The sequence below is a fragment of the Festucalex cinctus genome, chromosome 17 (assembly GCF_051991245.1).
Source record: "Festucalex cinctus isolate MCC-2025b chromosome 17, RoL_Fcin_1.0, whole genome shotgun sequence".
In the NCBI taxonomy this organism is placed as follows: Eukaryota; Metazoa; Chordata; class Actinopteri; order Syngnathiformes; family Syngnathidae; genus Festucalex; species Festucalex cinctus.
This window is the reverse complement of record NC_135427.1, coordinates 17,325,057-17,351,848: the sequence shown is the minus strand read 5'-3', so window position 1 is coordinate 17,351,848 and position 26,792 is coordinate 17,325,057. Positions and strand designations below refer to the sequence as shown.

At 37.6% G+C, this 26,792-nt stretch overlaps 1 protein-coding gene across 13 annotated transcripts in view; it reads right to left on the bottom strand.

Moving 5' to 3' along the window:
- stxbp4 (syntaxin binding protein 4) overlaps positions 1 to 26,792 on the bottom strand; it is a 36,239-nt gene that overhangs the window by 3,151 nt on the left and 6,296 nt on the right. For 5 of the 13 annotated variants that reach the window (XM_077502661.1, XM_077502658.1, XM_077502659.1 and 2 more), the window contains exons 3-23: positions 25,986 to 26,198; positions 23,573 to 23,646; positions 23,406 to 23,501; positions 23,073 to 23,142; positions 22,888 to 22,962; positions 19,384 to 19,472; positions 19,187 to 19,310; positions 18,279 to 18,411; positions 17,201 to 17,307; positions 16,423 to 16,636; positions 16,201 to 16,270; positions 15,438 to 15,472; positions 14,627 to 14,723; positions 14,267 to 14,379; positions 13,993 to 14,079; positions 13,833 to 13,898; positions 12,233 to 12,280; positions 8,897 to 9,100; positions 7,955 to 8,071; positions 7,838 to 7,878; positions 2,684 to 2,796 (exon numbers count right to left, since the gene is read on the bottom strand). In XM_077502661.1, the coding sequence (XP_077358787.1) occupies positions 2,684 to 2,796; positions 7,838 to 7,878; positions 7,955 to 8,071; positions 8,897 to 9,100; positions 12,233 to 12,280; positions 13,833 to 13,898; positions 13,993 to 14,079; positions 14,267 to 14,379; positions 14,627 to 14,723; positions 15,438 to 15,472; positions 16,201 to 16,270; positions 16,423 to 16,636; positions 17,201 to 17,307; positions 18,279 to 18,411; positions 19,187 to 19,310; positions 19,384 to 19,472; positions 22,888 to 22,962; positions 23,073 to 23,142; positions 23,406 to 23,501; positions 23,573 to 23,646; positions 25,986 to 26,041 (2,029 nt within the window). In that variant the 5' untranslated portion in view covers positions 26,042 to 26,198. Of the gene's footprint in view, positions 1 to 493; positions 1,832 to 2,683; positions 2,797 to 7,837; positions 7,879 to 7,954; positions 8,072 to 8,896; positions 9,146 to 12,232; positions 12,281 to 13,832; positions 13,899 to 13,992; positions 14,080 to 14,266; positions 14,380 to 14,626; positions 14,724 to 15,437; positions 15,473 to 16,200; positions 16,271 to 16,422; positions 16,637 to 17,200; positions 17,308 to 18,278; positions 18,412 to 19,186; positions 19,311 to 19,383; positions 19,473 to 22,887; positions 22,963 to 23,072; positions 23,143 to 23,405; positions 23,502 to 23,572; positions 23,647 to 25,985; positions 26,433 to 26,792 lie in introns of those variants that run through there. The other 8 variants (XM_077502669.1, XM_077502670.1, XM_077502664.1 and 5 more) reach the window with 8 other exon arrangements.

The following is a 26,792-nucleotide window of genomic DNA, read 5'->3' as shown; positions in this document are numbered from 1 at the left end:
ATGTTTTGTAAAATTACAAAAAAAGACAAAAAAAATCCACAAAAAATTCACCAACTTTTACCAAAAGTAACAAATGTTTTATTGAAAGACAAACATTGCAATAAAAAAAATGAAAAAAGAAAAAAAAAAAAGACAAAAGAAATCCACAAAAAATCACCAATTTTTACCAAAAGCAACAAATTGACCCAAAAATGTATACATTAAAAAACTACAACACTGAGAATGTGACAAACGTTCACAAAAACTGCTAAAATATAACAGATGTCATAAAAACACTACGTCACCAAAAAAACATGAAAGTAATTGCCACCAAAAACTACAAAATGGCCCAAAAAAAAGTAACAGAAATGCTAAAAAGTGACCATCAGATTGCGCAAAAAAAAAAAAAAAAAGTAAAAAAAAAACTGTCATCAAAAGATTTGCAAACGTAAGAAGGAGAGCAAAATAGTTTTGTGAAGTGTATAAAGGACAACAATTAAGTGGTCAGAAGACGTCAGACAAGACAAACTTTATTGACAAAGTTTGGATTTGACAAACACAAAACAACCTTCAATGTTGACAGCAGCTTTCTTGTAAAAAAAAATACAAACTGACTCCACACATCTTTACATACGTGTGCGTGCTTGCGTGAGGTCAAGCAGCTTTCGGTATCCTAGCAACAGGCGAGGTGATGAAAAGCAGATGGGGAGGAGAAACTCTCCTGCATCCAAATGACCTACTTTCTTCCATCGTGTCTTTTTCGTGACATCTGGCCATCATCATCTTCATCATCATCATTATTATTCGGTAAGTTTGACTTTCTGCTGGAAGCTTACAAGTGGCAACTCAAAAGACTTTTGTTTCTTGACAGCAACTTTGTGACTACCATCACCATCATCATCATCATCATCATCATACCAAACACTTCTTCGTGTGTGTGTGTTTGTTGCAGCTGCGGGGGGGCTCGGTAACCATTATCGATCGGAAGCCGACTTCACAAACAATCGTGTTTGATACAAACAAGGCGTTGCGTCACGGCGGCCATTTTGTGCTTGCATTATCCGTGGCGAAGAACGTCAACGATGGAGCGGTAACGCAAAATGGTTGGATGCTAATTTGCTAGGGATTTTTGTCATCAATTCAATATTTATTTGTTTTTAACAACACGACGATTAAAAATAAGGTCAATGAAATTTAAACTTCAAGTTCTTGGGAATGAAATGAAACATTAAGTTTAATCAATTTTCACAAATCTATTTAAAATTGTGAGTAATTTTGTTCTGCTGCCGTTTGTGTAATAATTACCATTTCTGCAACCATTCTTTGCTGTTGAAAGGCTGCATCAAAGCCTTCTGTATGCCATAGCATTAAAAAAAAAAAAAAAAAAAAAAACTTTTAGGACACTTAAAACATTTAGAGAAAAAACGTATTTACACGTTATTGGGAGCAAATGAGTTAAGAATCGTAAATGAAATGGCAACGATGCCGCAACAAACACACAGCCTACAACAATACTCACAGGCAAAAAGTATTGATATGCTGTTAAAAAAAAAATACAAATAGAATATTCCTGCAACTTATTAGCTGTGACTGCTTCTTTGTATATGTATGATAGTGCCCCCTAGTGGCCACAGCAGAAGGAGCTGAAACGATTTGTTGACATTCTATGAAATAATAATATTGCTTGATGGTTTTACTACAGTGTGATTGTTCTGATTTGAAAGACGGAGTTTTGTTGTAGTGCATGCAGGTGGGAAGGAAGAGCACACTTGGCGTCTATACGGAGAAGATGCGGAGAAGAACGCGGTTGAGCCGAGCTCGCTCGCGGCCGTCCGCTAGAAGGTCAGCGCTGCTGAAACATGGAGGACAGGACAGTTACTCACTCGCAAAACAAGCAGCCGGGCCACTAGGGGGTGCATGCGTGCGAGGCTCCAGAAAAAGGAAGAGGAGGAAGAGGAAGGCGGGACTTAAGTCAGAAGGACGTCGGAAACTTTCATGCAAATTTACTAAATAAAATCAAGCAAGTCACCCAATCTTGTTTAGTCAAAATTTTGCAATAATCCCAAGTCAGTCTCAGTTTTGTAACAATATTTGTGAATATTTGCGGATGGACACGTTAATGTTAATCAAATTATTCATTTACGAATAAAGGTGAATTTGCTCATAGACGCTAAGCTACAAATTAGCCAATTTTCATCAAAAAGCTTAAACATTTGTCAGCATTTGAAACACGACTAAAAAAATATATTTGATTAGAAATCCTCGTCAAATTCATTTCCATAAATAATCCATTTGGTAATAGTGTATATTTGTTCAAATAGTGAGCACTGAGTAATTTATTTGCTCTCGTCCTGCTCATCTAAAAGCTGTTGACAAAGAAATGCTTGCCAATGAATACATACTTCTGAAAATGTGCTAATTCTAAAGTGTAGTATAAATTTGTTTTGTAACGCAAGAGCAACAAATGAAGCTTGAGCGGAAGTCGCTTTTCCATGTTCTATTTTCTTAAAGAGACAGTAAGCCGAGTTCATATTTGAGCAGGTAGCGACGTGCTCAAATGGGATGCTAACCTAGCTTACTTGCATCTTTGTGGCTTTTATAGCGATGGACGAACGTTTGTGTCTTTGCATGTTTTCATTTTCTGATGTCATGTAAACAAAAATGTCACCACAACAAGACTGGTCAACTTTCAAGTGTGACTTACTGTTGACTTCCAGGACCTTCCTGACGCTGGCGCTCAGCTCGTGCGCTTCCTTGGCCAACGCCGCCTTCGTCGTCTTGTGTGGTGAGGGTCCGCCCTGAGGGACCTCCGTGCAACTGCACACAACAACAACCGCGCATTCACTTCACGTCGCAGCAAATCTTGAAGGCAACTACTCCAAACTTCTTTTTAAGCTAGTGTTCATTTCATCAACGAAAAATTAAACCAAAATCATTTCGTTAACACACATTTTTCACCGGACTAAAACTAGACCAGACTACAACCCTCATTGATAAACAATAAGTGGAACTAAATTAGAATGCATTTCCGTCGACTGATGAAGACGAGACGAAAATGTTCTTCACTTCATAAAAACTGGAATTAAATCTACGGACATTTTAGTTCATGAACAAAAATGAGATGAAAATGATATGCTTTTGTCTAATCCTGTCATGTCTGTGACACTGTCATGTGACAGTACAAAAACACGGGACAGACAGGAGGTGGATTCATGGTGAAAGGTTTTTCTTTTTTTAAAAATCATTATAGTTATAATTTAACATGAATCCAACAGCTATAATGTTACAACAATAACAAAAGATGAGAACATTTGATGTGAAATAGTTCCGAAAAGGTTCAATATAATCTGCTAGCAAAAAAAAAAAAAAAAGAAAAAAAAAGCATGCTAACTTAATATTAACTTAACATTAACATTATCTTAACATTAGCATTAAATTAGAATTATATTAGCATGCTAACTTAGTTTTAGCTTAACATTAGTTCAGCATGCTAACTTAACATTAACATTAGCTTAGCATGCTAATCTAAAATTAGCTTAGCATTAACGTAACATTAGCTTAGCATGACAACTTAATATTAGCTTCACATTAGCTTAGGATTATCTTAACATTAGCATTAAATTACAATTAGATTAGCATGCTAACTTAATATTAGCTCAACATTAGCTTAGCATGGTAACTTAACTTTAGCATTAGCTTAGCATGCTAACTTAACATTAACTTAACATTAGTTTAGCATGCTAACGTAATATTGGCTTAGCATTAGCTTAGCATGTTAATTTAACATTAGTTTAGCATTAGCCTTAACCAGTGTTGCCGGTAACGCGTTACTTAGTAACGCGTTACTCAAAAAAGTTGCTTTCTAAAGTAACTAATAGTCTAACGCGTTACTTTATTCTACAAAGTAGTCTGATTAAAGTTACTGTCCAGAGAATCAATGCGTTACTCCACATTGTCATGAAGAAGGCAAACTATCTCACTGTTGTAAAGTCACAAACAACTACTGCTAACTACAAAGATGAGGCAGAAGTCATTGATCACCACACTGAATTCAGCCATGGTCTGGTCATGAATGGTTTGCACATTCAAAACAAAAGTGATGATACTTTTACTACTAGTTTTATTAACCAACAGGCACACAACACAACAAAAAAAGTGTGCATTATGGACCATAAAAGTGGTAAAAAAAATTTTTTTATTTCCATCCTCAACTGGTCCGTGAAGCATTATGGGATGAGGTCGTCTCCGCCCTCTCGCCAGGGGGAGTGACGTCAGACAAGTTACGTTTTCAGTAGGGGTGGAACAAAAAAACGATTCGACCGAACCATCGTTCGTCAAGGGGAGCTAAACGACCGTATCGGTTGCGAGTGAGGCTTTATGGTTTTCATAACAATAGCAAGAGTTCTGCGCCGTGCTCTACTTGTTTTGTTTACATTTCAGTAGCATCACCATTCAAGCTACTTCCGTGTTTCCGTGCTCGCGACACGGCGCGCGCGCGCGCAACGAGTGACAACATACAAATGGAGACAGTTAGCAGAAGCCGGTGCCGTACATCTCGGTATTTCCCATGGCTATCGAGTCCTCTCGGTGCACTTGTATGTCCCGGGCCGGCGTTGGTACTGCGCGCGAGCCAAAAAGAATAACTCCCGTGACGATCCAATGCATGGATTCAAACGACACAGGTATGTCCCACAGCCAACACACCAGCTATGCTAAAAGCACACTGCAAGTATCTCATTTCTCAGTTTGTGGCTCCCTGTCAATGTCTACAACTAGCATGAGCAGCAGATAGGAGAACTGAGACGTGCCCGCGATTACGACAGCCCAAAAAACAAAATATAAACAGTAGTGATTCTGTGGTCATCATCGTGTCTCAGATTAAAAAAACAAAAAAAGATGTCATACATTAACCAAAAATGAAAGTGATGACAAAAGAAAAAAAAATTCTTAAATACAAAAATTGTTGATTAAAAAGGGAAATGAACTTTTGGAAATATTTTTGCATATATTAAGTGGTTAAAATGTGTTTGATAGATTTATTGTTCCATAAGGTGGCTTCATATTTCTTTTGGCTGGACGGTAGGTTTATTTCATGTCTTAAATTTATGTTTCTGAAATACTTCACAATGTGCAAATATTCTGTTTAATTGTGTTGGTGTCTGTCTAAAGGTTAAATATTTATATTTAACATTAAATTATCAACCTTTTGTTTTCCTGATCCTTATTTTGAAGAGAAAAAACAAACAAACCAAAAAACAATTATAACTGTCAATAACTACTAATAAATATTTAAACTGATACATGTGTACACACTGGAATAGCGGAACAAACAAACAATAGAGGAATTTAGGGGATTTTCATTTTCAACCTGGATAGATTTTTATTTTTTGTTTTATAAAAAGTATTTACGTTACAAGAAGTCAAGAGAGACTGCCTATTTTGTTTTTCATAAAAAAAAACCTTTATTTTCATGTTAAAAATGCACTTTCAATAAAGTATTTGGAACTCCGTTTCTACTGCATTATTTTTATGTTGAGATGGTGTTATCGGCAGCTGCTGAAAGTAACTAAAAAAGTAACTTTTAATCTAACTTAGTTACTTTTAAAATCAAGTAATCAGTAACGCAATTTAGTTACTTTTAAAACCAAGTAATCAGTAAAGTAACTAAGTTACTTTTTCAAGGTAACTGTGGCAACACTGGCCTTAACTTAGCATGCCAACTTAGCATTAGCTTAGCATGCAAACTTAACATTAACATTATCTTATATTTGACTAAAAATTGACTAAATAAAAATGGGATGAGGTTGACAAACTGTGATAAAAACTAACAAGCGTGCCTGAAATTGGACTAAAAGTGAGACTAAATTGAAAAATGGCAGAGAAAATGAACACTACTTTTACGCACCAAAGTTGAAATGGAAGTTACATGTCGCCACTCACACGTACGAAACCTTCCTCGCAGCAAAATATGGCGTCATATCAGATGACCATTTGTGCCGCAACAGAAAAGACGTCGTGATCATTTCACGTCTGATGACATGAGAGATGAGCAATAACAACTTGGTATGAACAAACCTTTTGTCGTTGGCGCCCTACACAGCGGTGGCATCATGTCATGTTTTGCTTTTGACAAGGCGGCCAGTTGGCCTACAAACGCGTAACAACAGGTGAGGACAAAGCGGCGTGGGGGGTCTCTGGGAGGATGTTTGTGGGGGGAGGTGGGGGGGCACGGCGGTTATGAAACACGAGAGACACGCACACACACAATATGGCTTAATAGTCCGACCGACTGACCTGATTAAGTGAAGTGGACTTTACACAAGAATCACACAAATCAATGGCACAACACAAAGAGCGAGCGCTCAGCGAACGCTGGCAAAAGACGTACATCCAGCAAATTGGAACAAATGGAGAGACGCACGATTACGACTCCAGGACGGTCGATCAAGACAGGCCATACGAGCTCATTTTTTACGTCTAAATAATCGCCAGACTATTTGCTGAAAATTTGTGTTATACGTGCTAGCAACTTAGCTAATATTAGCTCATCAATAAATGATGGATTTGCTAACAAATGCTAACCAAAAAGTAAAAAAAATAAATAAATAGGGATGGGCGAGTACTATTACCAGGTATTGGGCCTTATTTCAAGGTACTCGTGACAGTGCCCCCTTGTGGCCATTTTATGATAAGGAAATATAAACTCTAAATCAGAAGGTTGGAAAATTGGCACTATTTTCATACAATTTGAAGGAAAAATGCGGCATTTATCTGTATTTGTGCTTGTGGTATCGGTGCTTGGTATCAGTATCAGTGACTACTTCAGAGTTGCGTATTCGTTCTGGTATCGTTCTGAAAAAAAAAAGTCATATCAAGCATTTGGAAACAAAATGATAGTAACAATTTAACTATTTAGTCTCGAATAAATGCAGACTCAGTTAATTGTAAACAGGTGCTAATCAAGTTCATCATCTGCTAATAAATGCTAGCACAGTTTCTTCATTTGCCAATAAATGCGAACGAAAAAGAAATTTAGCTGATGACAAATGCTGAAGTTGCTCATAAATCATAAAATCAGTAATATTTAATTACTATGTAATGTTTATTTGCTAACAAATAAATAAATATTGATTTATTTGCTAATAAATAAATCAATATTTATTTGCTAATAAATTACTAAATAAATAAATATTTATTTTCAAATAAATATTTATTTGCTAATAAGAAATACATAAATAAATATTTATTATTTAATAAATACATGAATAAATAAAAAATATTTATTTGCTAATAAATAAATATTTATTTATTTGTTTTTTTGCTAATAAATGTATTTGCTAATAAATATTTAATTAATAAATAAATATTTATTTGCTAATAAATAAATACATAAATAAATATTTGTTTATTAGCTAATAAATAAATAAATATTTATTTGTTTATTTGCTAATAAATAAATACATCTTTATTTGTTTGTTTTCTAATAAACAAATAAATAAATAAGACCAAAAGCAAACAAATGCTAATGAAAAATGTCAGAGTGCTATTAAAAAAAAAAAAAAAAACAGCAGTCAAATAATGAGCTAGCAGGTTGACATGAAAGGCAGCGACTACCCACTGAAAGCCCCCCCACTGCTTTACAGACGTTTGATAACGAGGCTCATTAGCGGCAAGCGGCTTACGAAGGTGTAGAGGCCCACCTGGGCTGCCTCAAGTGGGTCAAAGCGGGAAAAAGAAAGATAAAGGGGAAGCTGGCCAGGCTAACTGGCAAACTCCACGTCACATTTCAAGATGACAAATCGAGCTTGAAAGCCTTTCAAGGTGAAGAAAATGTTGAAGGAAAAAACTTTGCTACTACCTTGTGTGCCCAAGTCCTTCAAGCAGGAACTCTTGAACGTTCTGAGGACAAAAAAAAAGAAAGCAAGTTGAAGGCGCTTGCCGGAAACTTGACGAGCTTCGCCGCTTTTTTAACGACCTCCACAAAGGTCAGCAGTTTCGCGGTGGCCGTCTCTAGCGTTTTCTTGGCGGCGGCGCTTTTTCTCAGCTGACATTCCAGCACAGCCGCTTTCGTCTTCAGATGCTCACTGGCCTCCTAGGACATTCAAAATAAATTAATTAAAAAAAAAAAAAAAAAAAAAGAAACAAAACATCCATCCGTTGAAAAAAAACTTTCTTCATTTACAAGCGAAATGTCACCTTTTGATTCATCAAAATTGTATTTTCCGACAGTCTCACGTCTTCATTTGGAGTGTTATTGTTAGCTGCTTCCCGTCATTTGTTTGTCCAATCAGATTGCAGCCTCCAAGTGTTGCCATGGCCTGGGTATTGATTCTAATTTCCTCAATCAATTCCATTTCAATTTAAGAGTTCAGTTCGATACAATTTCGATTCACTTCACTTTGATCCGATATTGACTAATTATGGAACATCAATTCTTCGGAAATATTGAGGACAAAATAAAAAATAAAATAAAAAAAAAGTCCACGTTAAATTCCAAATGAAAATTTGAGGATGAAGTAACTGGTTAAATGATTTTGTGTCATAATCATCAAAGTGTTACAGAAACATCGGCATCAGCAAGGATGAGATGGAAAAAAAATTCAAAATTCTAATTTGATAATTGTAAACATAAATGACTCGAATTGTCTTACAGCACAATAAGTCCGGTCTTCCATAAATGTAAGAAAATACTTTTAAATTCACGTAAACAGTAAGATCCTCAACTCACTTCAACCGCCAAGTTGGCGACTATGTACTACTTTTATCTGAATCACGTCAACATACTTGAGTTCCTCAGCATCATTATGACAAAAGAAGGCGTCAAAGCACTACATTTAGAGCACAAAAAGAGCAAATCGAGAGTTTTTTGCAGCGAATTTTGCCAAAACGAGGGCGGTTCAAATCTGTCCCCGCCTACCTTGGTGTTCAGAAGAGTAAGAGGAGGAGGAGGCCGAAGAGCGTCTTTGGCGGCGCGAGTCTTGAGCTCGGCGATCTCGGCCTCCAACAGTCGGACCACCTCCTCGTAGTCCATCTCCATCCCGCGTGCTTGCTTGCGGGCCTCCTCGGCCAGCTCCGCCCGCTCCCGCAGCGCCCGCGTCTCCTCTGCGCCCGCCTTGGCTTCCTTGGAAGAGGAAAAGTTGCGCTCACAACGCGTTCCGGGGCCTGTCTGACGTTTGCAAACAAAATAAATAAGATAATAAATAAAGAAATAACATTATTTATTCTGAGGTTTTATTTGTATTAATAGTTTATTCATTTAAAACCAACCAAATATTATAAATTATAATAATAATATTAATAATAATATATATAAATTATTTATTATTATAAATAATATTTAAAAAAAAACTGTAAGAAATTTAATAAAACAAAAGATTCAAGCACAGTATTAATTTGAAAGGTAAATGAAAAATGTATGAATAAATTCATATTTTCATTGGACTATTTTAGGGTATAAAAAAAAAAGCCTGCAATCATAGTTATGTAACATTGTCTTGTTTTTTTTTGTGTTTTTTTTTTATTCAAATTGAGTTAAAGCTACTCTATGTAGGATTTCCCCAAAAAATATCTTAATAGCCTTTTTATTTGACTATTTATGACTGAAACATATTCTAATTAGTAGATCAAGATCTTCGCTGTTCACAATGGGTACTCCGACAAGCCTCTGGCCAATATTATTTAGGAAGCGTCCGGTCCGAATCCTTCGAATTTCCCGCCCTCTGTCTGCGGGATGTGACGTCATTCGCGTCATCGTCAGTTCCTGTCGCGCGAAGACGGAACTACTACAGATTTTCGCTGCCCCAGACACCCGCTGTTACTCCGCGGAAGGCTGCTTAAAAAAAAAAGAAAACAATGTCAAGTGCCAAGAAAAAATAAAAATCTAAACTTGATAGTGACCGACGTCGGGCAAGACCGAGAGTGAACATTGGTTTGACATTTCAGCGGTGGAGAGAGTTGAGATCGGACTTGGATTAGAAAAGTGATTCACAGCTGGCTTTCTCCTCCAAACGGTAAGAAGCGAGTATCTTGACATTTAGAAGAAAATGTGTTGTTTTCAAATAGCAGTAACCTCAAGATCGATCACTTCTCTGTCGTAACTATTTGGGTGAAAGTGAGGTGGACGGCAACATTTAGCGTGAAAGGGGCGGCAAAGTTGAATGTAATAGAACAGAATGACTTTATGAAGAATCAGGCTAAATGTTGCCTTATTTTACTCCGTGAAAACAGCCTATTGTAGCTACATTATGCTAACGGAATGTGAACGGTACTACTGAATGGCGATAACATTCACGGCCATATCACACTAAGTAGTGAATGGGTCTATATGTTTTTCACAATCGTCAATTTCCATAAATGACAGCCCACCTTTCGGCTAATGCACAATGACGCTAGCCTGGGGGCGACATACATTAATTAATAATGACTAGAATCAGGTTGACGTCCGTCGATCGGGGTGACTACAATATGTAACTGCATATTAACATCGGAATGAGGTCCAATTAATTGACGTAATTTGCACATCGTTTTGGAGTACAGCACAGGACTGGACTTCGACCGACTAAAGCAATATGATCTGCACGTCCCGTGGACATCAATTGTTTAGTGGGGATCGAGAGTCTCATTCCGTGAAGTGGCCAGCTTTGTATAACATTATAAAATTTCTTACCTCTGAAAACATAGTTTAATTGGATATGAAGAGCCCAGTCTTCAGTATTGAGGTCGTGCACGTACGAGTGCGCGCAGCGTGTACGAGCGTGCAGTTTGTTTTCGGCCGCAGGTGGCAGTAGAGATTTGAAATTTTAAATCTTACATAGAGCTGCTTTAATTACCCAACTGTACATAATCAAATGCATGGATTTTTTAAATATGCAAACATTGTTTATTTATTTATTTATTTATTTATTATTTTTTAATAAGTAAAAATGATTTATTTTGATTACAAGTCATTTACTGTTTGCTGTTTTAATTTCACACCTTGTTAAAAAAATCAACAAATAAATAAATGGTTGTAATTTTCTTTCAATTATTTAATTTATTACTATTAATTAACTAATTACTATTATTAATAATTTAATTCATTTCAATAAAAAGTAGTAAAGTGGTAAAGTAAAAATCAAAAAGCTTTAAAAAAAAAAAATGTTTTAATTTCAACCACGCTAGAGGGAAGCAAAATGTGCACACCTTGTTAAAAAAAAGTTTTAAAAATGTATTATTATTATTTAATAATTTAATTAATTTTAATTTAAAAAAAGTAATAAAGTAAAAATCAAAAAGTTAATATTCTCTTTCTGCTGGGGGGTCTCGCGCGCGCATGCGCGGTTATGTGCACGACAAATCATGGCACTTGACGGCAGCCAATCACAGGGCTTCGTTGTTACGGAAGCACCTGAACGTTCCAAAAAAGTAGCTGAAACAGGCTTTTTCCTGTGTACAAAATTCAGAGGCGGCACACATAAAACAGAAAACAGAAAACTGCACTGGTGGGTGGGAAAAAAACAAAAACAAAAAAACAAAAAAACAAGCAGCGAGTACGCAGCGCTGACGTGGCGACGGTGAGGCGAGCGCGTCTCAGATTGTTGTCGCCATGGCAACGCACATCACTTGTTGCCGCTCACCTTCTTGTCAGGCTCACTTTTGTCACGTCCTCCCATCCTTTTTGACTTTGAGTTTGGAGTTCCTTTTCTGTCATCCTGCTTTTTTTCACTTCCTTCTTCACCACCTGACCTCGTTCATGTCTTCCTTCCTTGAGATGTGTTTTTTTTCCCCTAATTCCTTCCCTCCTTCACACTTCCCCTCTATCACACCAGGTTTTTATGTACAGGTAAGCGTCCTAAAAGCCTTCCTTTTCTGAAAAATCAACTTTCCAACTCCTGCCCTTCAGTCATTGCCTGTTTCCTTCAAAACGGCTTTTTATGTCATCATTCTTTCGTTCTACCTTCCTTCGATGTAATTATTCAACCAAAGGACCCAAGCAGGTTTTTGTGGTGCAAACTGATCGGTTTTAAACAATGCGAGGGAGACGAGTGGGAGCGAGCGAAACAAGCTTCAGCTTGAATCACAGCAAACAAACAAACAAACAAAAAAGCAGGAACCTTTTTTTTTTTTTTTCCTCCTATCTTTGAAGGAAGGCTACACACTCCTCCCACGCCAGCCAGGACCACTTTGGCTGCTTTCAAGGTAAAAAAAAATAAAAAATAAAAAAATAAAAAAATAGAAAAAAAGAAGTGAAGAGCGGAGGTGAGCCCACACGCACCTGATGAGCTATTTTCGACACGGCGGCCCACACGCGCTCTCCCACGAGCTGAAAGTCAAGTGAACGCATCAGGATGTTGCATCGGGGAAAAGAATATCTGCTTCCGTATGCAGCACCATGCCGCATTGTACCACGAAATCCAGAAATACGCGATGTACCTGAACACACCAGGATGTTTCAGTAACTGATAAAGCGTCACAATGCTTCATCATGTCACAATTGCACACAAGATAGGGAACAAAATGAGACTTTAATCTGTATTATCAAATGAAATAAAATTAAGACGACTGGTCAACAAACAACTGTCTCAAGAAAGGCCCCCCGCTAACTCAGTGCTAACACTAATTAGCTTCTATGTCGTGGTACTTTATAACCCCTTTAGCAACGGACTGAAATCAAATGTCTGAGTAATTTATTGTCCCACCAAAAAGTTGGTGGGACAAAAAACAGTTGACACTCTCAGATATGGGCCACCAGCAAAGCAAAATGTATCACGGTGACTCACATTTCAGAAATGAGCTTTTGGCATCTTCAAAAAGACAACGAGCTCCAATTTCCAACCATATACATCAACCATTCTTCATGACATCAACACGGCCCCCTTTTGAGCTGCGTGCATACGGCAACGTTCAGCTCGGACTTTGTATGGACAGCAAGAAAAGTAAAAGGTGAAGGATGCAGGTACGTTGTGCTGCATACCGGTTGCGTACGTCGTTGGGTGATCACTACAAGGAAACAGAGTAGCCCCCCCAAATGGTAGATATTGACAAAAACGGTAAACCCTCCTAAACATTGGTTGCGAAAAGAGCAAGCTTTTCTATGTCCATGCATTGCCTTTGAAAGGAAAGTTGCCCCTGCCAACATGACCGCCAAGTAAACAGGGCGGTCAGCCGGACAATCTGTTTTCATGGAGGACTACAAAATTCAAAGACTTACTGTTGAAAGGCTGAAATTCTGAGGATATGAACAATTCAATTCAACCATGAGTAATCAAGGATAATCGATTAGTTGTCGCTGAGCCGTTGCGCTTGTGTCGAACTAATGCTAACTTAAGCATTAGCTTAGCATGCTAAGCTAACTTAACATTTGCTTCACATTAATTTAGCATCCTAAGCTAACTTAACATTAGCATAACATGCTAAGATAAGTTATCTTAGCATACTTAGCTAATGCTAAGTTAGCATTATCTTAACATTAACTTAGCATGCTAATTTAGCATTAGATCAGCATGCTATTGCTAATTTGGACAATTTGAAATTCAACCATGAGTAATCAACGATTGTTGATTAATTGTCGATTAGCCGTTGCGCCTGTGTCGAACTAATGCTAATTTAGCATTAGCTTAGCATGTTAAATTAACTTAGCTTAACATGCTAAGATAATGCTAAGCTAATGCTAAGTTAGCATTATCTTAGCATTAGCTTAGCATTAGCTTAGCATGCTAAGCTAATGCTAAGATAATGCTAAGCTAATGCTGAGTAAGCTAATTTAGCATGTTTATGCTAATGCTAACTTAATTTAGCATGCTAAGCTAATGCAAAGATAATGCCAAGTTAGCTTAGCATGCTAAGCATCAATGTCATGACGTGAGCTGTCCAACCTGTCTGACACTGTCCAGCTCTTCCTCCATCTGCCGCTGAACCCGGTGCGACTCCAGCAGCTGATCCTGAACAGGAGAGCGCATCCACACAAAACAGGAAGTGAGCCTGTGCGTGCCTCTAGCGCCACCAGCAGAGCAAAAGTAGAACAACCACTTTCACCTGCAACCTCTTGATCTCCCGCAGAGCGGCCACATTCTCCTTCCTTAGTCGATCCATCTCGTCCGTGTCGTCCCAATCGGACGTTGACTGCAGAGTCAATTCAGGTTGTCAGGGCAACGGCACAAACAAAGTACTAAAGAGTCCTGCTCTAAGTTACTACTGAATACTGTAGTTTTAATTAATAGTAAATGATGTACAAATGTCAGACACTTTACTCGAGTAATATTCTGTCAAGTGAACGACTCAAGTATGACTTTCAGGTACTTTGTCCTACCCGGCGACGAGTGGGGCCCTCGAGCAGACTCAACAGGTCCTCACACGTGAACCTTGACCCCGTCGGCCCGTCAGTTTGAGACCTGAACACCTCCCTGGTGGCAAGCTCCAAATCTGACGGGCAAATAAACGGTACGTCTTCACGTACAAAATATTTGAACTGCTACCTGTGTGAAAGTCACTTCAAGTGTTAATTGTCGTCATAGCAACAACAGGACCACCTTCAATGCACCACGCACCAACAGAAATTACTTGGTGCGTGCAAATAAACGCAAATCAAAGAAGGCAAAAAAAGATGACTACATTAACCATTCAAGTGATGATTGTTGGATGAAAGTTTTTTTTGGAAAGTTCTTCTTACTGGCGTAGGCCACGGTCCCGGCCGGATCCGTTTGCAGTCGGGCCCATAGCGCCTGACACTGAGCATCTGAGGTTTTGAGGCCCAGCAGGTCCAGAGCCTCGACATGTGCAAACAGAGATCCATAAACAGCAGATCAATACGTGCAAGCGTGGCAAGCCACAAACGCAAGTGAAGCCACTACAAAGTTGGAAACATGAGTGCAATCGAAACATGTCTAAATAACAGTCAACTGCTAAAATGTCCAGGTCTCTTCAGGGAGAAAACATTTTCATTTCTGAAGAATATTTAGATTTTTTATTACTTTTTTTGTTTGATATATCCAACCATCCATCCATTTTCTTGACCGCTTATTCCTCACAAGGGTCGTGGGGGGTGCTGGAGCCTATCCCAGCTGGCTTCAGACAGTAGGCGGGGTACAGCCTGAACTGGTCACCAGCCAATCACAGGGCACACTGAGACAAACAATTTATTTATTTTTAAATCTAATATAAAAACTTCTCACCATGGTAAATTTGGGATTTTCATTAGTTGCAAGCTAAAATCATCACAAACATAATGAATGAAGTAGATAAATCCACGGCACACAGAGTGGATTAACAGACGCGTTTTTCTTTAATTAACCTACTCAATAAACGTTTAGGGTTCTGAATCTTGCAGTGTTTTCACATTTATCATGCTATGTCTATCGAAAATGAGCCATCAGGATGGTTGTTTAAGGCTGCCCTCTGGTGTCCACTTTCATTATGACACCTTGAATCAAGTAGGCGTGACAAAAATACAATCAAATATTTAGAATTGTGAAAATGAACACCTTTTCCACTTGCTCCACTTTGAGACGACAGCCAACTGCAAAAAAATAAAAAATAAAATAAATAAAAATATTTCCTGTATTATTAACAGTTTTGGATTATTTGTAGCCAGGACACCATAGTAAACAATTAGGGCTGGGCCGATGATTGGCGCCGATATTCCACATACTAACAAATATTGGCATCGGCCATTTTGAAGAATTATATGGCCAATAATAGAGCCATTAAAAAAAAAAAAAAAGTGTTCAAGGGGAAAAAAAAAAATCAGGGAATTAATTATTAAAATTTTCACTGATGCTTCTGACCCTGGTTAATTCTGTCTTTGAAATTAAAAACTAAGACAAGTAAAATTTTACATTTAAAAGTTTAAAATTTTAATACTTCAGATATTTTGAAATAAAAATACTGTAGCAAACAATAGGGAGTTTTTTACTTAAGATCCCTGAACTTTTTGTTAGATCTTTAAAACAAAGATGTCTATTGACTAAGATTTTTTTTTTACGAACCCTAACCCAAACCCTGAATAAGAGCTGGAGTTTGTATTTTTAAAATTTTTGATGCTAATATTTTCCCCTTTCAGTGGAATGAATATCAGCTCCAAATATCGGTTTATCAGCGTCCTTGACTCCTATTAATCGGTATCGGCCCTGATTTAAAAAAAACAAAAAAAAACAAAAAAAAAACATCAGTCTATCTCTATAAACAATAAAATCAATATGGTATTATATTGTGCGCCCAATAAATTGAAAATATGAGGATTCGTACCCACATTGGGATCAGGCCCAGCTAAGGAAGAAACGCACACGTTTTGGCTAATGACTGGATTCACGTGGACCTGCAAATATAAAAATAACACCTTGAAATAACGCAGTTAAAGATGAAAAGTAAAAGTTATGTTTGTGTGACTATTGTGAAAAAGAGCCGTTTGATAAAGTCGTAATTTTTCTCGACGTGACACGGCGTCCAATTTGGTCACGTGACCCTCACCTGGCAGACGCTGACGGCCGGCAGTGTCTCGCTGGCCGGGTTTCGGCTGGTGGCAAGCTTGGTGACGGCAACGGGCGGCGGATTAGGGGGCCCGGCTCCGGATCCGGGGGGCCTGGCCTGGGGCCCCCCTACGACAGGACTGTGGGGCCCGCTGCTGGAGCTGGAGGAAGTGCGACGGCGGATGAAGGCCACTTCCACGGTGGGATCGGGTCTGCTGTGCGGATAGCAAGCAAAACATCAAAAACTGCACTTGTCATTCCTGAGTCCGCCTTTTTAGTTGTCTTTTCTTTACATGTACTCAGCAATCTTACACACCAACACACACACACACCCACACACACACACACACATAGACAAAACAAGTACACTGTGTTCCAACTACTTGTATGTCTTGAATTTTTACGGTTGGAACACCCATGGATCTAGGGGCGTGGAAACCAAATAAAAGGAGAGGCTGAGGAGAGGATTTTTTATTTTTTTGCAGATAGTGCAGAAGTGAATTGTATCAGTCAGTTCTTCTCCTTGCGAGCTTTGAACTGAGTGTCTTCACTCCTCTGTGTCGTCTTGAATAAATGTCAAACAGGTAAACCTGACCAAAAAAAAAGGAAAGTAGTAATTGCCACACAGAAATTGCACTGGCAGCCATTTTCGAAGTTCCTCATACTGCTCGTTGCTTAAAGCATTTGGACTCATCTTGAAAATATCTTGTGAGTGTGAAACGATGTGAAAAGTGATTTGTTGGGAATGGTGAAGCACGAGGTTTCCTTCCTTTCTGGACCTGAGCTTGGTGCGCGTCAGGATGGTCCTGGCCTCCTCGTACGTCACTCCGATGAGAGATTCCTTATTGATGGACACCAGCTGGTCCCCCACCTGCAGACGTCCGTCCTTCACACACACACACACACACACACACAAAACAAAAACAAACAAAAAAAAATTGCTTCAAGCACCATTCAACCACAAAGAAAGATCAAATAACATGCTAACATGCTGTGTTTGATGTATATCGTGTTTTCTGTATGAGACAACAGGGTGAAATTAGCATTGTGCTAAATCAGGTTTGCGTACCATGAACGCGTCTCATAAATAGACGCAAAAAAAAAATAAAAAAAAATAAAAAAAAATTATATATATATATATATATATATATATATATATATATATTTACACACACACATATATATATACATGTGTGCTGGATTGCACTTTGTGTCATCTTTCGTTCCTTTGATCTTTCCTCTGGTCTTCTGATCTTCACGACTCTGGTGAGACTCTGAAGTATCTGGCTCAGCGGATACTTTACTTATTTAGCCATTTTTGGCAGTCAAACATTAATATTTTGCCTATAATAAATTTGATATTTTCATTATGTTTCATGTACAATTAGTACCTTTAAAAACACATGATGCAACTTGCTTTCAACTGAAAATGACATCACAAGGGCTCAGGTAACCAATCACAGCTCAGCTTGTGAATGTCACATGACCAAACCTAGAAAACAGGTACTAATTGTACGTGAAAAATAATGAAAGTATCAAATTAATTATCGACAAAATATTCACTTTTTATTGCTATAATGGGCTAAATAAGTGAAGTATCACTTTAAGGTGAAGGGTCATGGAATTTTTATGAAGTTTCAGATGAATTCATGAGCACAAATTCACTCACACGTACACAAATCCGCACATAAAAAGGAAAGAAAAAAAATCAGTAAGACTGCCGAATCAACAATACTGAGCTCGCTCTCTCAAAAAAAAAAGATGACACCTACAAAATGGTGACTAATTGCACTCCGTGTGAAGCTAAAGGCAAGAATGTATACAAAGCACGTTGACGATGACGGCGGTGGGTCTGACCTTGTGACAGTCTCCTCCCGCCACCATGTCCTGGATGAAGACCATGGGGCCTTCGGGACGGTTGGCGCCGCCCTTGACGACCAGGCCCAGGCCGCTGCCCTTGGCGATGCAGATCAACTGGATCACGCTGTCGCTGCATGCGCGAGGGAAAGGAAAGCAAAGACACGCACGGAGAGCCGTTAAGTAACACTTCCTTTCCAATCCCATCACAAGTGTCACATTCTGAATCAGCGTCTCGCAAACTGGGCGGGAGGGTTCGCCAGCTTTTGCAAGGCCCATAGAATACTGGGTTCCATTTCTATTAAAACATGGAACCTACCAAAAGAAGGATTAAAGTCTCTTCTTTCATCAGGAAAAAAGAAGTATATTTGTATGTTTCAATTTTGCAGCAATTAGTATTAAAATATAGGTTAGTTTTGTCAATATTCCCATTCCTGGTAAAAAACACAAAAAGAGCTTGCTGCAACATGGCCATGGCTGATCTCATACTCTGCTGACACCATGTCACAAGCAGCATCAAAGCTTTCTGTAGGCTCTTGCATTAAAAAAAAAACAAAAACGTTTTTTGGGAGGGAAGGACAAAATATTTAAAAACGTTTTTACACGTTTTTGGGATTGAATGAGTTAAACATCATAACATCGATATTGCGCTATTCAACAACTATATCGCATGTTTTCCCAATATCGTGCAGTCCTACTTATTTTCCTCATTAAAAAATAAAACAACAAAAATCATTAGAAAACTGTTGAAGGGGAAAATATCTTGAGCAGAATTCAATTCAACATGTATCTCAAGGAACGACTGCATTTATGTTTTTTTGTTGTTAGAATTACGAAGAAAAAAAAACAAAAGAGTTGAAGATCCAATCCTCTACTCTTTTGATTCTTTGTGGCATCTGTGGTCGTACCTAAAGGCGGGCGTGGTCGCGTGGCTGTAGACCGACACCCCCTCTTTGGGGCTGAGCAGCTGGAGGCTCTCGGACGCCGAGAAGGCGGCCGAAGTGGCGGTAGCAGCGGCGTCCGCCAACTTCCCTGCACAGACACAAAATCCGGAGTTGAGTCTCAACTGCGGAGATCCGCAGTCGTGGTTCTGTTCAGGTTTCACCTGCAGACTGCTGCTGAGTGGGCGAGATCTGACCGCACGCCGCCAAGGGCCAGGAGCCATATTTCTCCATCAGCTCGGAAAACTCCCGCCTTGAGATGGCAACATGAATCCATACAGTACATACCATCACATTATGAATCAAGGAATACATTCATCACTTGGAATTAAAACATCTGCAGTGAATTTTCATCACTTTCATTTTTTTGTTTAATATGTGTCAAAATTAGTGCATTAATTTTGAGTTAATTTAATAAAATTTTAAAAATAATATATAAATAAATACATAATATATAATGATAATAATTAGAAATAAAAATAATTTAATAAAAGTTTCTTTTAACTCCACTCACTTTTTTAAAGGCGCGATTAATGATCGTTCCTTACTCGCAAAATCTGTACTGGGGGAATTCCAGTTGCAACACAACAGACATCTCCACATCAAAATTTCGTGGTAATCAGTTTACCGGTAATAATAATGCAAAATATTTGTGGAGATTGGGGTCAAGGTTTATTTGAAAATTTGAAAAAGACAGAATTTCACAAGGTACTTCGTGTTAAAGATTAGGTTGCTCTTAATATGATGTCACCAACAGCTTACAAATGCAATAATGCCACCTAGTGGCAGAAAAATGGCCTAAAAACAAATCAATATCACACTCGTATTTTACATTACATCTTTTCTTAATGTTAACTCAATTTTATGAATTATTATGAAATTACTGGATCAATGACTAAAAAATGCGGCCATATTTATATCTGTTTAGCGCTTTTTTTCTACTTTTATGTTCACAATAGTATGATACTTTAAAAAGTAGAACAGATATAAAATTCAAAAAAATTTGTGATTAATCTTGAGTTAATGTCATGCAATTAATTACCAATGATTTTTTTTTTTTTATCGCCTGACACCAATAATAAATAAATAAATAAATAAATAAATATACTTGGATTGGCTGGCAACCAGTTCAGGGTGTACTGCCCAAAGCCAGCTGGGATAGGCTCCAGCACCCCCGCGACCCTTGTGAGGAGGCAAGCGGTTCAGAGAATGTATGGATGGATCCAATAATTGAACATTATCGAAAGGTAAACACAATTAATTAACTGAGAATATATTGAGTTTGATTATTTTGCTGCATGAAAAAATGTAGTTCTTTAATTAAATAATAGAAATGTATGAACATGTTAAAGATCACAATATATAATATCCATATCACTATATCGCATGATTTTCCAATATATATATATATATATATATATATATATATATATATATATATATATATATATATATATATATATATATATATATATATATATATATATATATATACACACACATACATTTGACTTACTTTCTTACAATATTAAATTATATATGATAGAAAGGATTTTTTTGTTTTAATAACTAAGGCCCCTATTAGATAACGTGAAGCTTGGATGTCATCCTGCTCTGCCGTTCTCCCCCTCAGGTTAGCATTAGCATTAGCGTAACATTTGCATGCGATGCTTTGAGGCTATCAGCGAGCATTTGTCTCCATCATGTGGACACTAAGTCTGTTGTTGTTTCAACGTCCTGTTGTGATTTCTGTCCCCGTGATGGTTCTGCAACCATGCCACTGATTGTAAAGAGCGGGGGGCAGGTGTTTGAAAAACGTGCGGAGTCACGGGGCCGCTGGCCGGGCGATGTCGCCGTAGTCGTCATCAACCCCGATGTGCCAGGACACGTTTGTGCTGACGCCTCGAGAAGGCGGCGTGATGCGGAAAATCAGCCAGGACAACAGAACATCCGCTCATGTCACCTCAACTGACCCCCACCCCCCCCCACCTTTCTAAAAAATAACAAAAGACTAACGCGGCGACGGCTGACCTTCAACTGGCACGAGGGCTACGACGACGTCACTTGTTGTCGGGTTGAAGTCAGCACAAATTTGCACAGTGGTGAAAATTGGGTCTTCACTTGGGGACATACCAGATTGAATCCACTTCTTCATATCAGCACTTTGACCTCACAATTAAGACAAACATCTTTTGTTTATTTTCAATTGTTTCATCTTTATGTTAGTAAGATTAACTTATTAGTAGGTGGCCAAAAAAATACAATCTGGATTTTAATCTAATAAACCTCAACAAACATTTATTTAAAGGTTTCATTTATTAAAAATTAATTCCTGTGCAAACTGTTAAGACAAAAATAATGTATACTGAGTCTAAATCTGTTTGAACATAAACTTAACATTTATAGCTAGCAAAAATACAACTCACAATTCATCGAAATCCAATAAGTTCAATTATTACATTCCACAATTACAAAATTGGCACAATTGTAAACAAAAATAAAAGATTTGTGTTGTTTAAATTTAGATATTTGCTCCTTTTAATCTTAAAATGACTAATTTAAATAAATATTGTTTGCTCCAAATGGAACTTACATAATTAGTGCTTCAAATAATTTTATTTGTCTTAATATTTTTAAATGTTTAAACATTTCCTTGTTTTGTATAAAAAACAATCATATGAATAATCGTGATTTAAATTATTACCAAAATAATCTGGATTATTGAGCAGCCCTTCTCACAATAACAACTGGATGTAACAGAACATGAGAACAATAACCGTTTAATAATCAAGAAGACAAAATTCGATTCCACAATTGAGCAAATTTCCCATGATTCGATTTTCAAAATGATGATTAATCAAATGAATTTGATTTATTGCCCAGCCCTACTTATTAGTATATTATCATGATAAAAGTATTAGGGAGTAGGACTAGATAAGGTTTTGTACTTCGCCCTAGACTTAATCCTTTTTTTTCTCCCTTTTTTAACTTCAACTTTCATTTTATACTTGTGATGCGTTTATGTTTACACATTCCGAAAACCAACAACAATTATAGAAACAAAACAAAACAAAACAAATGCCACATAATAGCATGCAAATGTGCCACACGCGACATCTGGAACATCTCACAATCAATATTTGTCTAATAACATGACAAAAACATGAAATAATATATATTGAAAAAAATCCTACTCACCAGTGAGACTGCGTATCATTATACGTATTCATGTGTGTGAATTGTTACAGATGTGTTTTAATACAAACAGTTTTGCTATCAACCAATCAGAGGACGGCAAAATGTTGATGTCATTATGGCCCAGCTAAATTGGCCCTGTGAGGGGAATTGAAACCTGATTGGCTAATTGTTCCAATGAAGCCCGAATATTTGTGCTTCAGCATTTTCAGATATTTATTTATTTATTTATTTTGGCTGTTTTGGTACCATCATGTGACATTTTGGTGCCAAGGAACTTCCGTATGTTACTGTACACTTCAAGTTTGATTGATCGTGAAGGCCATGGGCAGATTCCATTCACATGGCAACACAAAAATGCTCAAATGTAATTGGACAAAAAGAATATGACCTCCACAACGCTACCAAATGAACACAACAGACAGTTGGGAGGGAGAAAAAAAAAATGGTGCAACTGATAGAGGTGGGCTTACCTGGCGTCGTCATCCCTGGCAACCAGGAGAGACATGTGATTGGACAGCGACGCCGTCCTGAGGATCTCCACCGCCCTGTGAGGAAAAACGGCAAGGACACGTATCATAATGCAAGTTTCCCAAATAAAATCACCGGAACAACTGTCGTGCGTGCGTGCGTTTGTTTGTGCGACAAAAGTCATCACCTGTCATTGGTGACGCCCCTCAGGCTGATGTTGTTCACGTCCACAATCAGGTCACCTGATTTAAGCCGACCTGCGACATGCACGCACACAACAAGAGCGAGAGGATGACAAAAATCTAATCATTTCATGTTTTTCCAAGGCAAAATATACAAAATGATATCAACAAAAATCAAGAGTCACTTGTCATGATTGGTCAGAAGAAAAAGCATTTTTTATGTCCATCTCTAACTTCAAGTCAAACAATCCTGATGGTCTGTTAGCCCCTCACACATCCAAGTTTACAAAAAAAAAAAATGTGAGCAAAATGTGCAAATGTGTCAAATAAAACGAGACCGTCAAGTGCAGCCAGTCCGCCGGCCACGACTCTCTTGATGAAGATGCCAAAATCTTCTCCGGTCATTTCTTTGTAGCCGCCAATGACCTTCACACCTGCACGCACAAAAACGTAAACAAGGCGGGGAAGCAAAGCATGCTGGGAAGGAAGGCGCGTGCAGACCGACCCAGTCCTCGCTTGCAATTGCTGAACTCCAAGCGGTGGACGGCTCGGCTGGCGCCGTGCGGGCCCATGATGGTCCTGAACACAAACACACAGAAAAAAAAAATCATTTCAAAAATAAATACAGCAAATCAAATAGTGAGTCATCATTATCAGCCAATCATGTCTCTTCAATATTCAATCTTTTTTTTCTCTCATGTGATTGTTTGTAGTTTAAATATTCAATCTTTTTTTCCTCTTATCTGACTTTTTAAATTTTATTTTCTCCAATCTTCAATTTTATCCAATCTTCTTTTTTTCTCTCATCTCATTTTTTTTTTTTTAATATTCAGTTTTTTTCCCTCTCGGATTTTTTTGTATTTATTTTATATATTCAATCTTTTTTTTCTCTCATTTGATTTTTTTTGTATTTATTTTAAATATTCAACTTTTTTTTCCCTCATATGACTTTTTTATATTTGAAATATTCCATTTTTTTTTTAACTCTCTGATTTTTTGTATTTATTTTATATATTCAATCTTTTTTGTCTCTCATCTGATTTTCTTTGTATTTATTTTAAATATTCAATCTTTTTTTTCTCTCATCTGATTTTTTTTAAATATTCAACCTGTTTCTCTCATCTGATTCTTTTAAATATTCAATCTTTCTTCTCTCATCTGATTTTTTTTAAATATTCAATATTTTTATCTCATCTGATTTTTTTATATATTCCATCTTTTTTCTCTCATTTGATTTTTTTTATTTATTTTAAATATTCCAACTTTTTCTCTCATTTGATTTTTTAATTTATTTTAAATATTAAATCTTTTTTCTCATCTGATTTTTTTGTATTTGTTTTAAATATTCAATCTTTTTTTTCCTCTCATTTGATTTTTTTGTATTTATTTTAAATATTCAATTATTTTTCTCTCATCTGATCTTTTTTGTATTTATTTTGTCCAGTTCTCAAAATCCAACAACGCACACAAGTTTGCAGTGATTGAAGAATTTGCTTTCCGCTCGGGATGAATGAAAACATCCTGCGCAGACGCGACTAAGCCGTCTGTCTGTCCGTCCGTCGTCATCAAGCGAGCAGCCGAGTGGAAGGCAGCAATTAAACTGATCGCTTAATCTGACTGATCACCTGCCGCCCGTCATTAACGTCACGCGCGCACGCGTCACAGTCTGCGTTGCCTCCGCATCAGGTCACAAATAGACGAAGCAAAGCAAATATGCATCATGTAGACGACATATTTACACATCAATACCTTTTTTTTTATTTTATTTTTTTATTTTTTTTATTTTTATTTTTTTAACTTGTGGTTTGCAAAGAAGTGAACATGGAAAATGAGAATTATATCAAATGTGATACTTGAGGTTTTAATGCTTCTACATCATCGGTGTAATGTCCACTGCATAAATCTTAACTGAGATATCATTTCCTAAATTGAACCTAAATTTGCTTATTTCGCCTTGACAAGTTAAGTGAAATTGTCATACAAGATCATTGTGCTTATTTGCACTGAATTCCTCCCAACAAATAATAATTTTTAAAAAATGTAGTAATTTTTTTTGGCATTTCAATTCTTATTTTAGCAGGGAAAATGGATTTGATATCAATGACAAGTAAATGAAGTGTTTTGTTCCTTCAAAAGGCTTCACATTTAAATAATTTGAACTTTGTGTCCATTATTTATCAATTCAGACTTTACAGGGTGAAGTCAAAAACATGTTGGTTTTTTAAATCAATCAAGTGGGAATAAAGTGTTGAAATATGATTACTATCTATTTGAACTCATTCGCTCTCAAAAACGTCATAATACGCTTTATTTGAAATGTTTTAAAGTTTCCCTTGACGTATTTATACGTTTTTTTTTTGTTTTTGTTTTTTTTTATGCTAGAGCATACAGAATACTTTGATGCAGCCTTTTAACCGCAGAGAACGGGTGAAGCAATGGTAGTAATTACAATAATGGCCAGCAGGTGGTAGCAGAGTATAAGAGATCATTAATTGCTGCAAAACAGAAACAGATGGAATCATACTTTTTTTTCCCAGATGAAAGGAGAGATTCTAATCTTTCTTTTGGTAGGTTCCATGTTTTTATAGCAATAGACCACAATATTCTGTGGGCCTTGGAAAATCAGTCAAAATCCAGCAAAACAGCTGGGAGCGAAGGGGGTTACTTCAGGCAAAATGGCTGAGTGTCAACAAATTAATAAGAAAAGACATCCAGACATAAATAACAACAATAACAAGTCAAACGTGCACAGGAAGTGTTTCCTTCCGTGTTGTGATGTTTCTCTTAAAGGGCCGGCGCACGCTTGTGTCACATCGGCAGCATGTGGACGCGCGTAAACAACGACATGGACGACGACAACAAATAAAAAGCACTTGACCTCCTCCGGGGAGCCGAGGACGTAAAGGAGACGAGCTTACCAGTAGAGCAGCGAGAGTCCATCGAAGTGCTCGGCTTCCTGCGGGAGGAATGACATTGCGCAACGTCAGCCACGGGGACAAACGGCCAATCGCGCGCGCACACGATGGCCGCGCGGCGCCGTGACAACACCGCGCTCGTCTCCAGGGAGCGCCATGATGAGACAGGGTTGCTGTAGGTGCGTGCGTACGCGCGCGCGCGGGACAGAAATCCGCCTAGATGGGGAGACACACATGCACACACACCTTTACACACTAATCCCAGCTGATACCTGCCCAACACAGACGCACGCAAGCAAATCCACTCAGAATGCAGTCGCCTGCAAAGACATACATTGCATCACGCACGCACGCACGCACAGCAAGTGAAGTTGTTAGAATGCGACGTCTCTTTTTTTTTTTTCGTCCTTTTCAAGTTGCAAGAGAAAGAAAAACCAAACAAGAAGCAAAGGTTATTTTATTTAATTAACTACAATTAACACAAAAAAAAATCATAAAATAAAAACAAAAATGCTTAAAAAAAAACAAAAAACGAAAATTAACAAACTATGTTGTTCTGTATTATGTTTACAAAACTAATTAAAACTATAATTTTAGCAAAAATTTCCGTTTTCGTCTTTTGTAATTAATTTGATGCATGAGCCTTTGGGAATGGGGAAGTCAATTTGGGGAAGTCAATTTATTTTGATATGAACCAGAATGAGGATGTTTAAAAGTGAAGTGACGTCATCGAGCAGCAGCCAATAGAAAAGCACCAAAAGATGACGTCACTCCCACACTGTTTTTTTTAAACATTGCGCAAGAGTAATA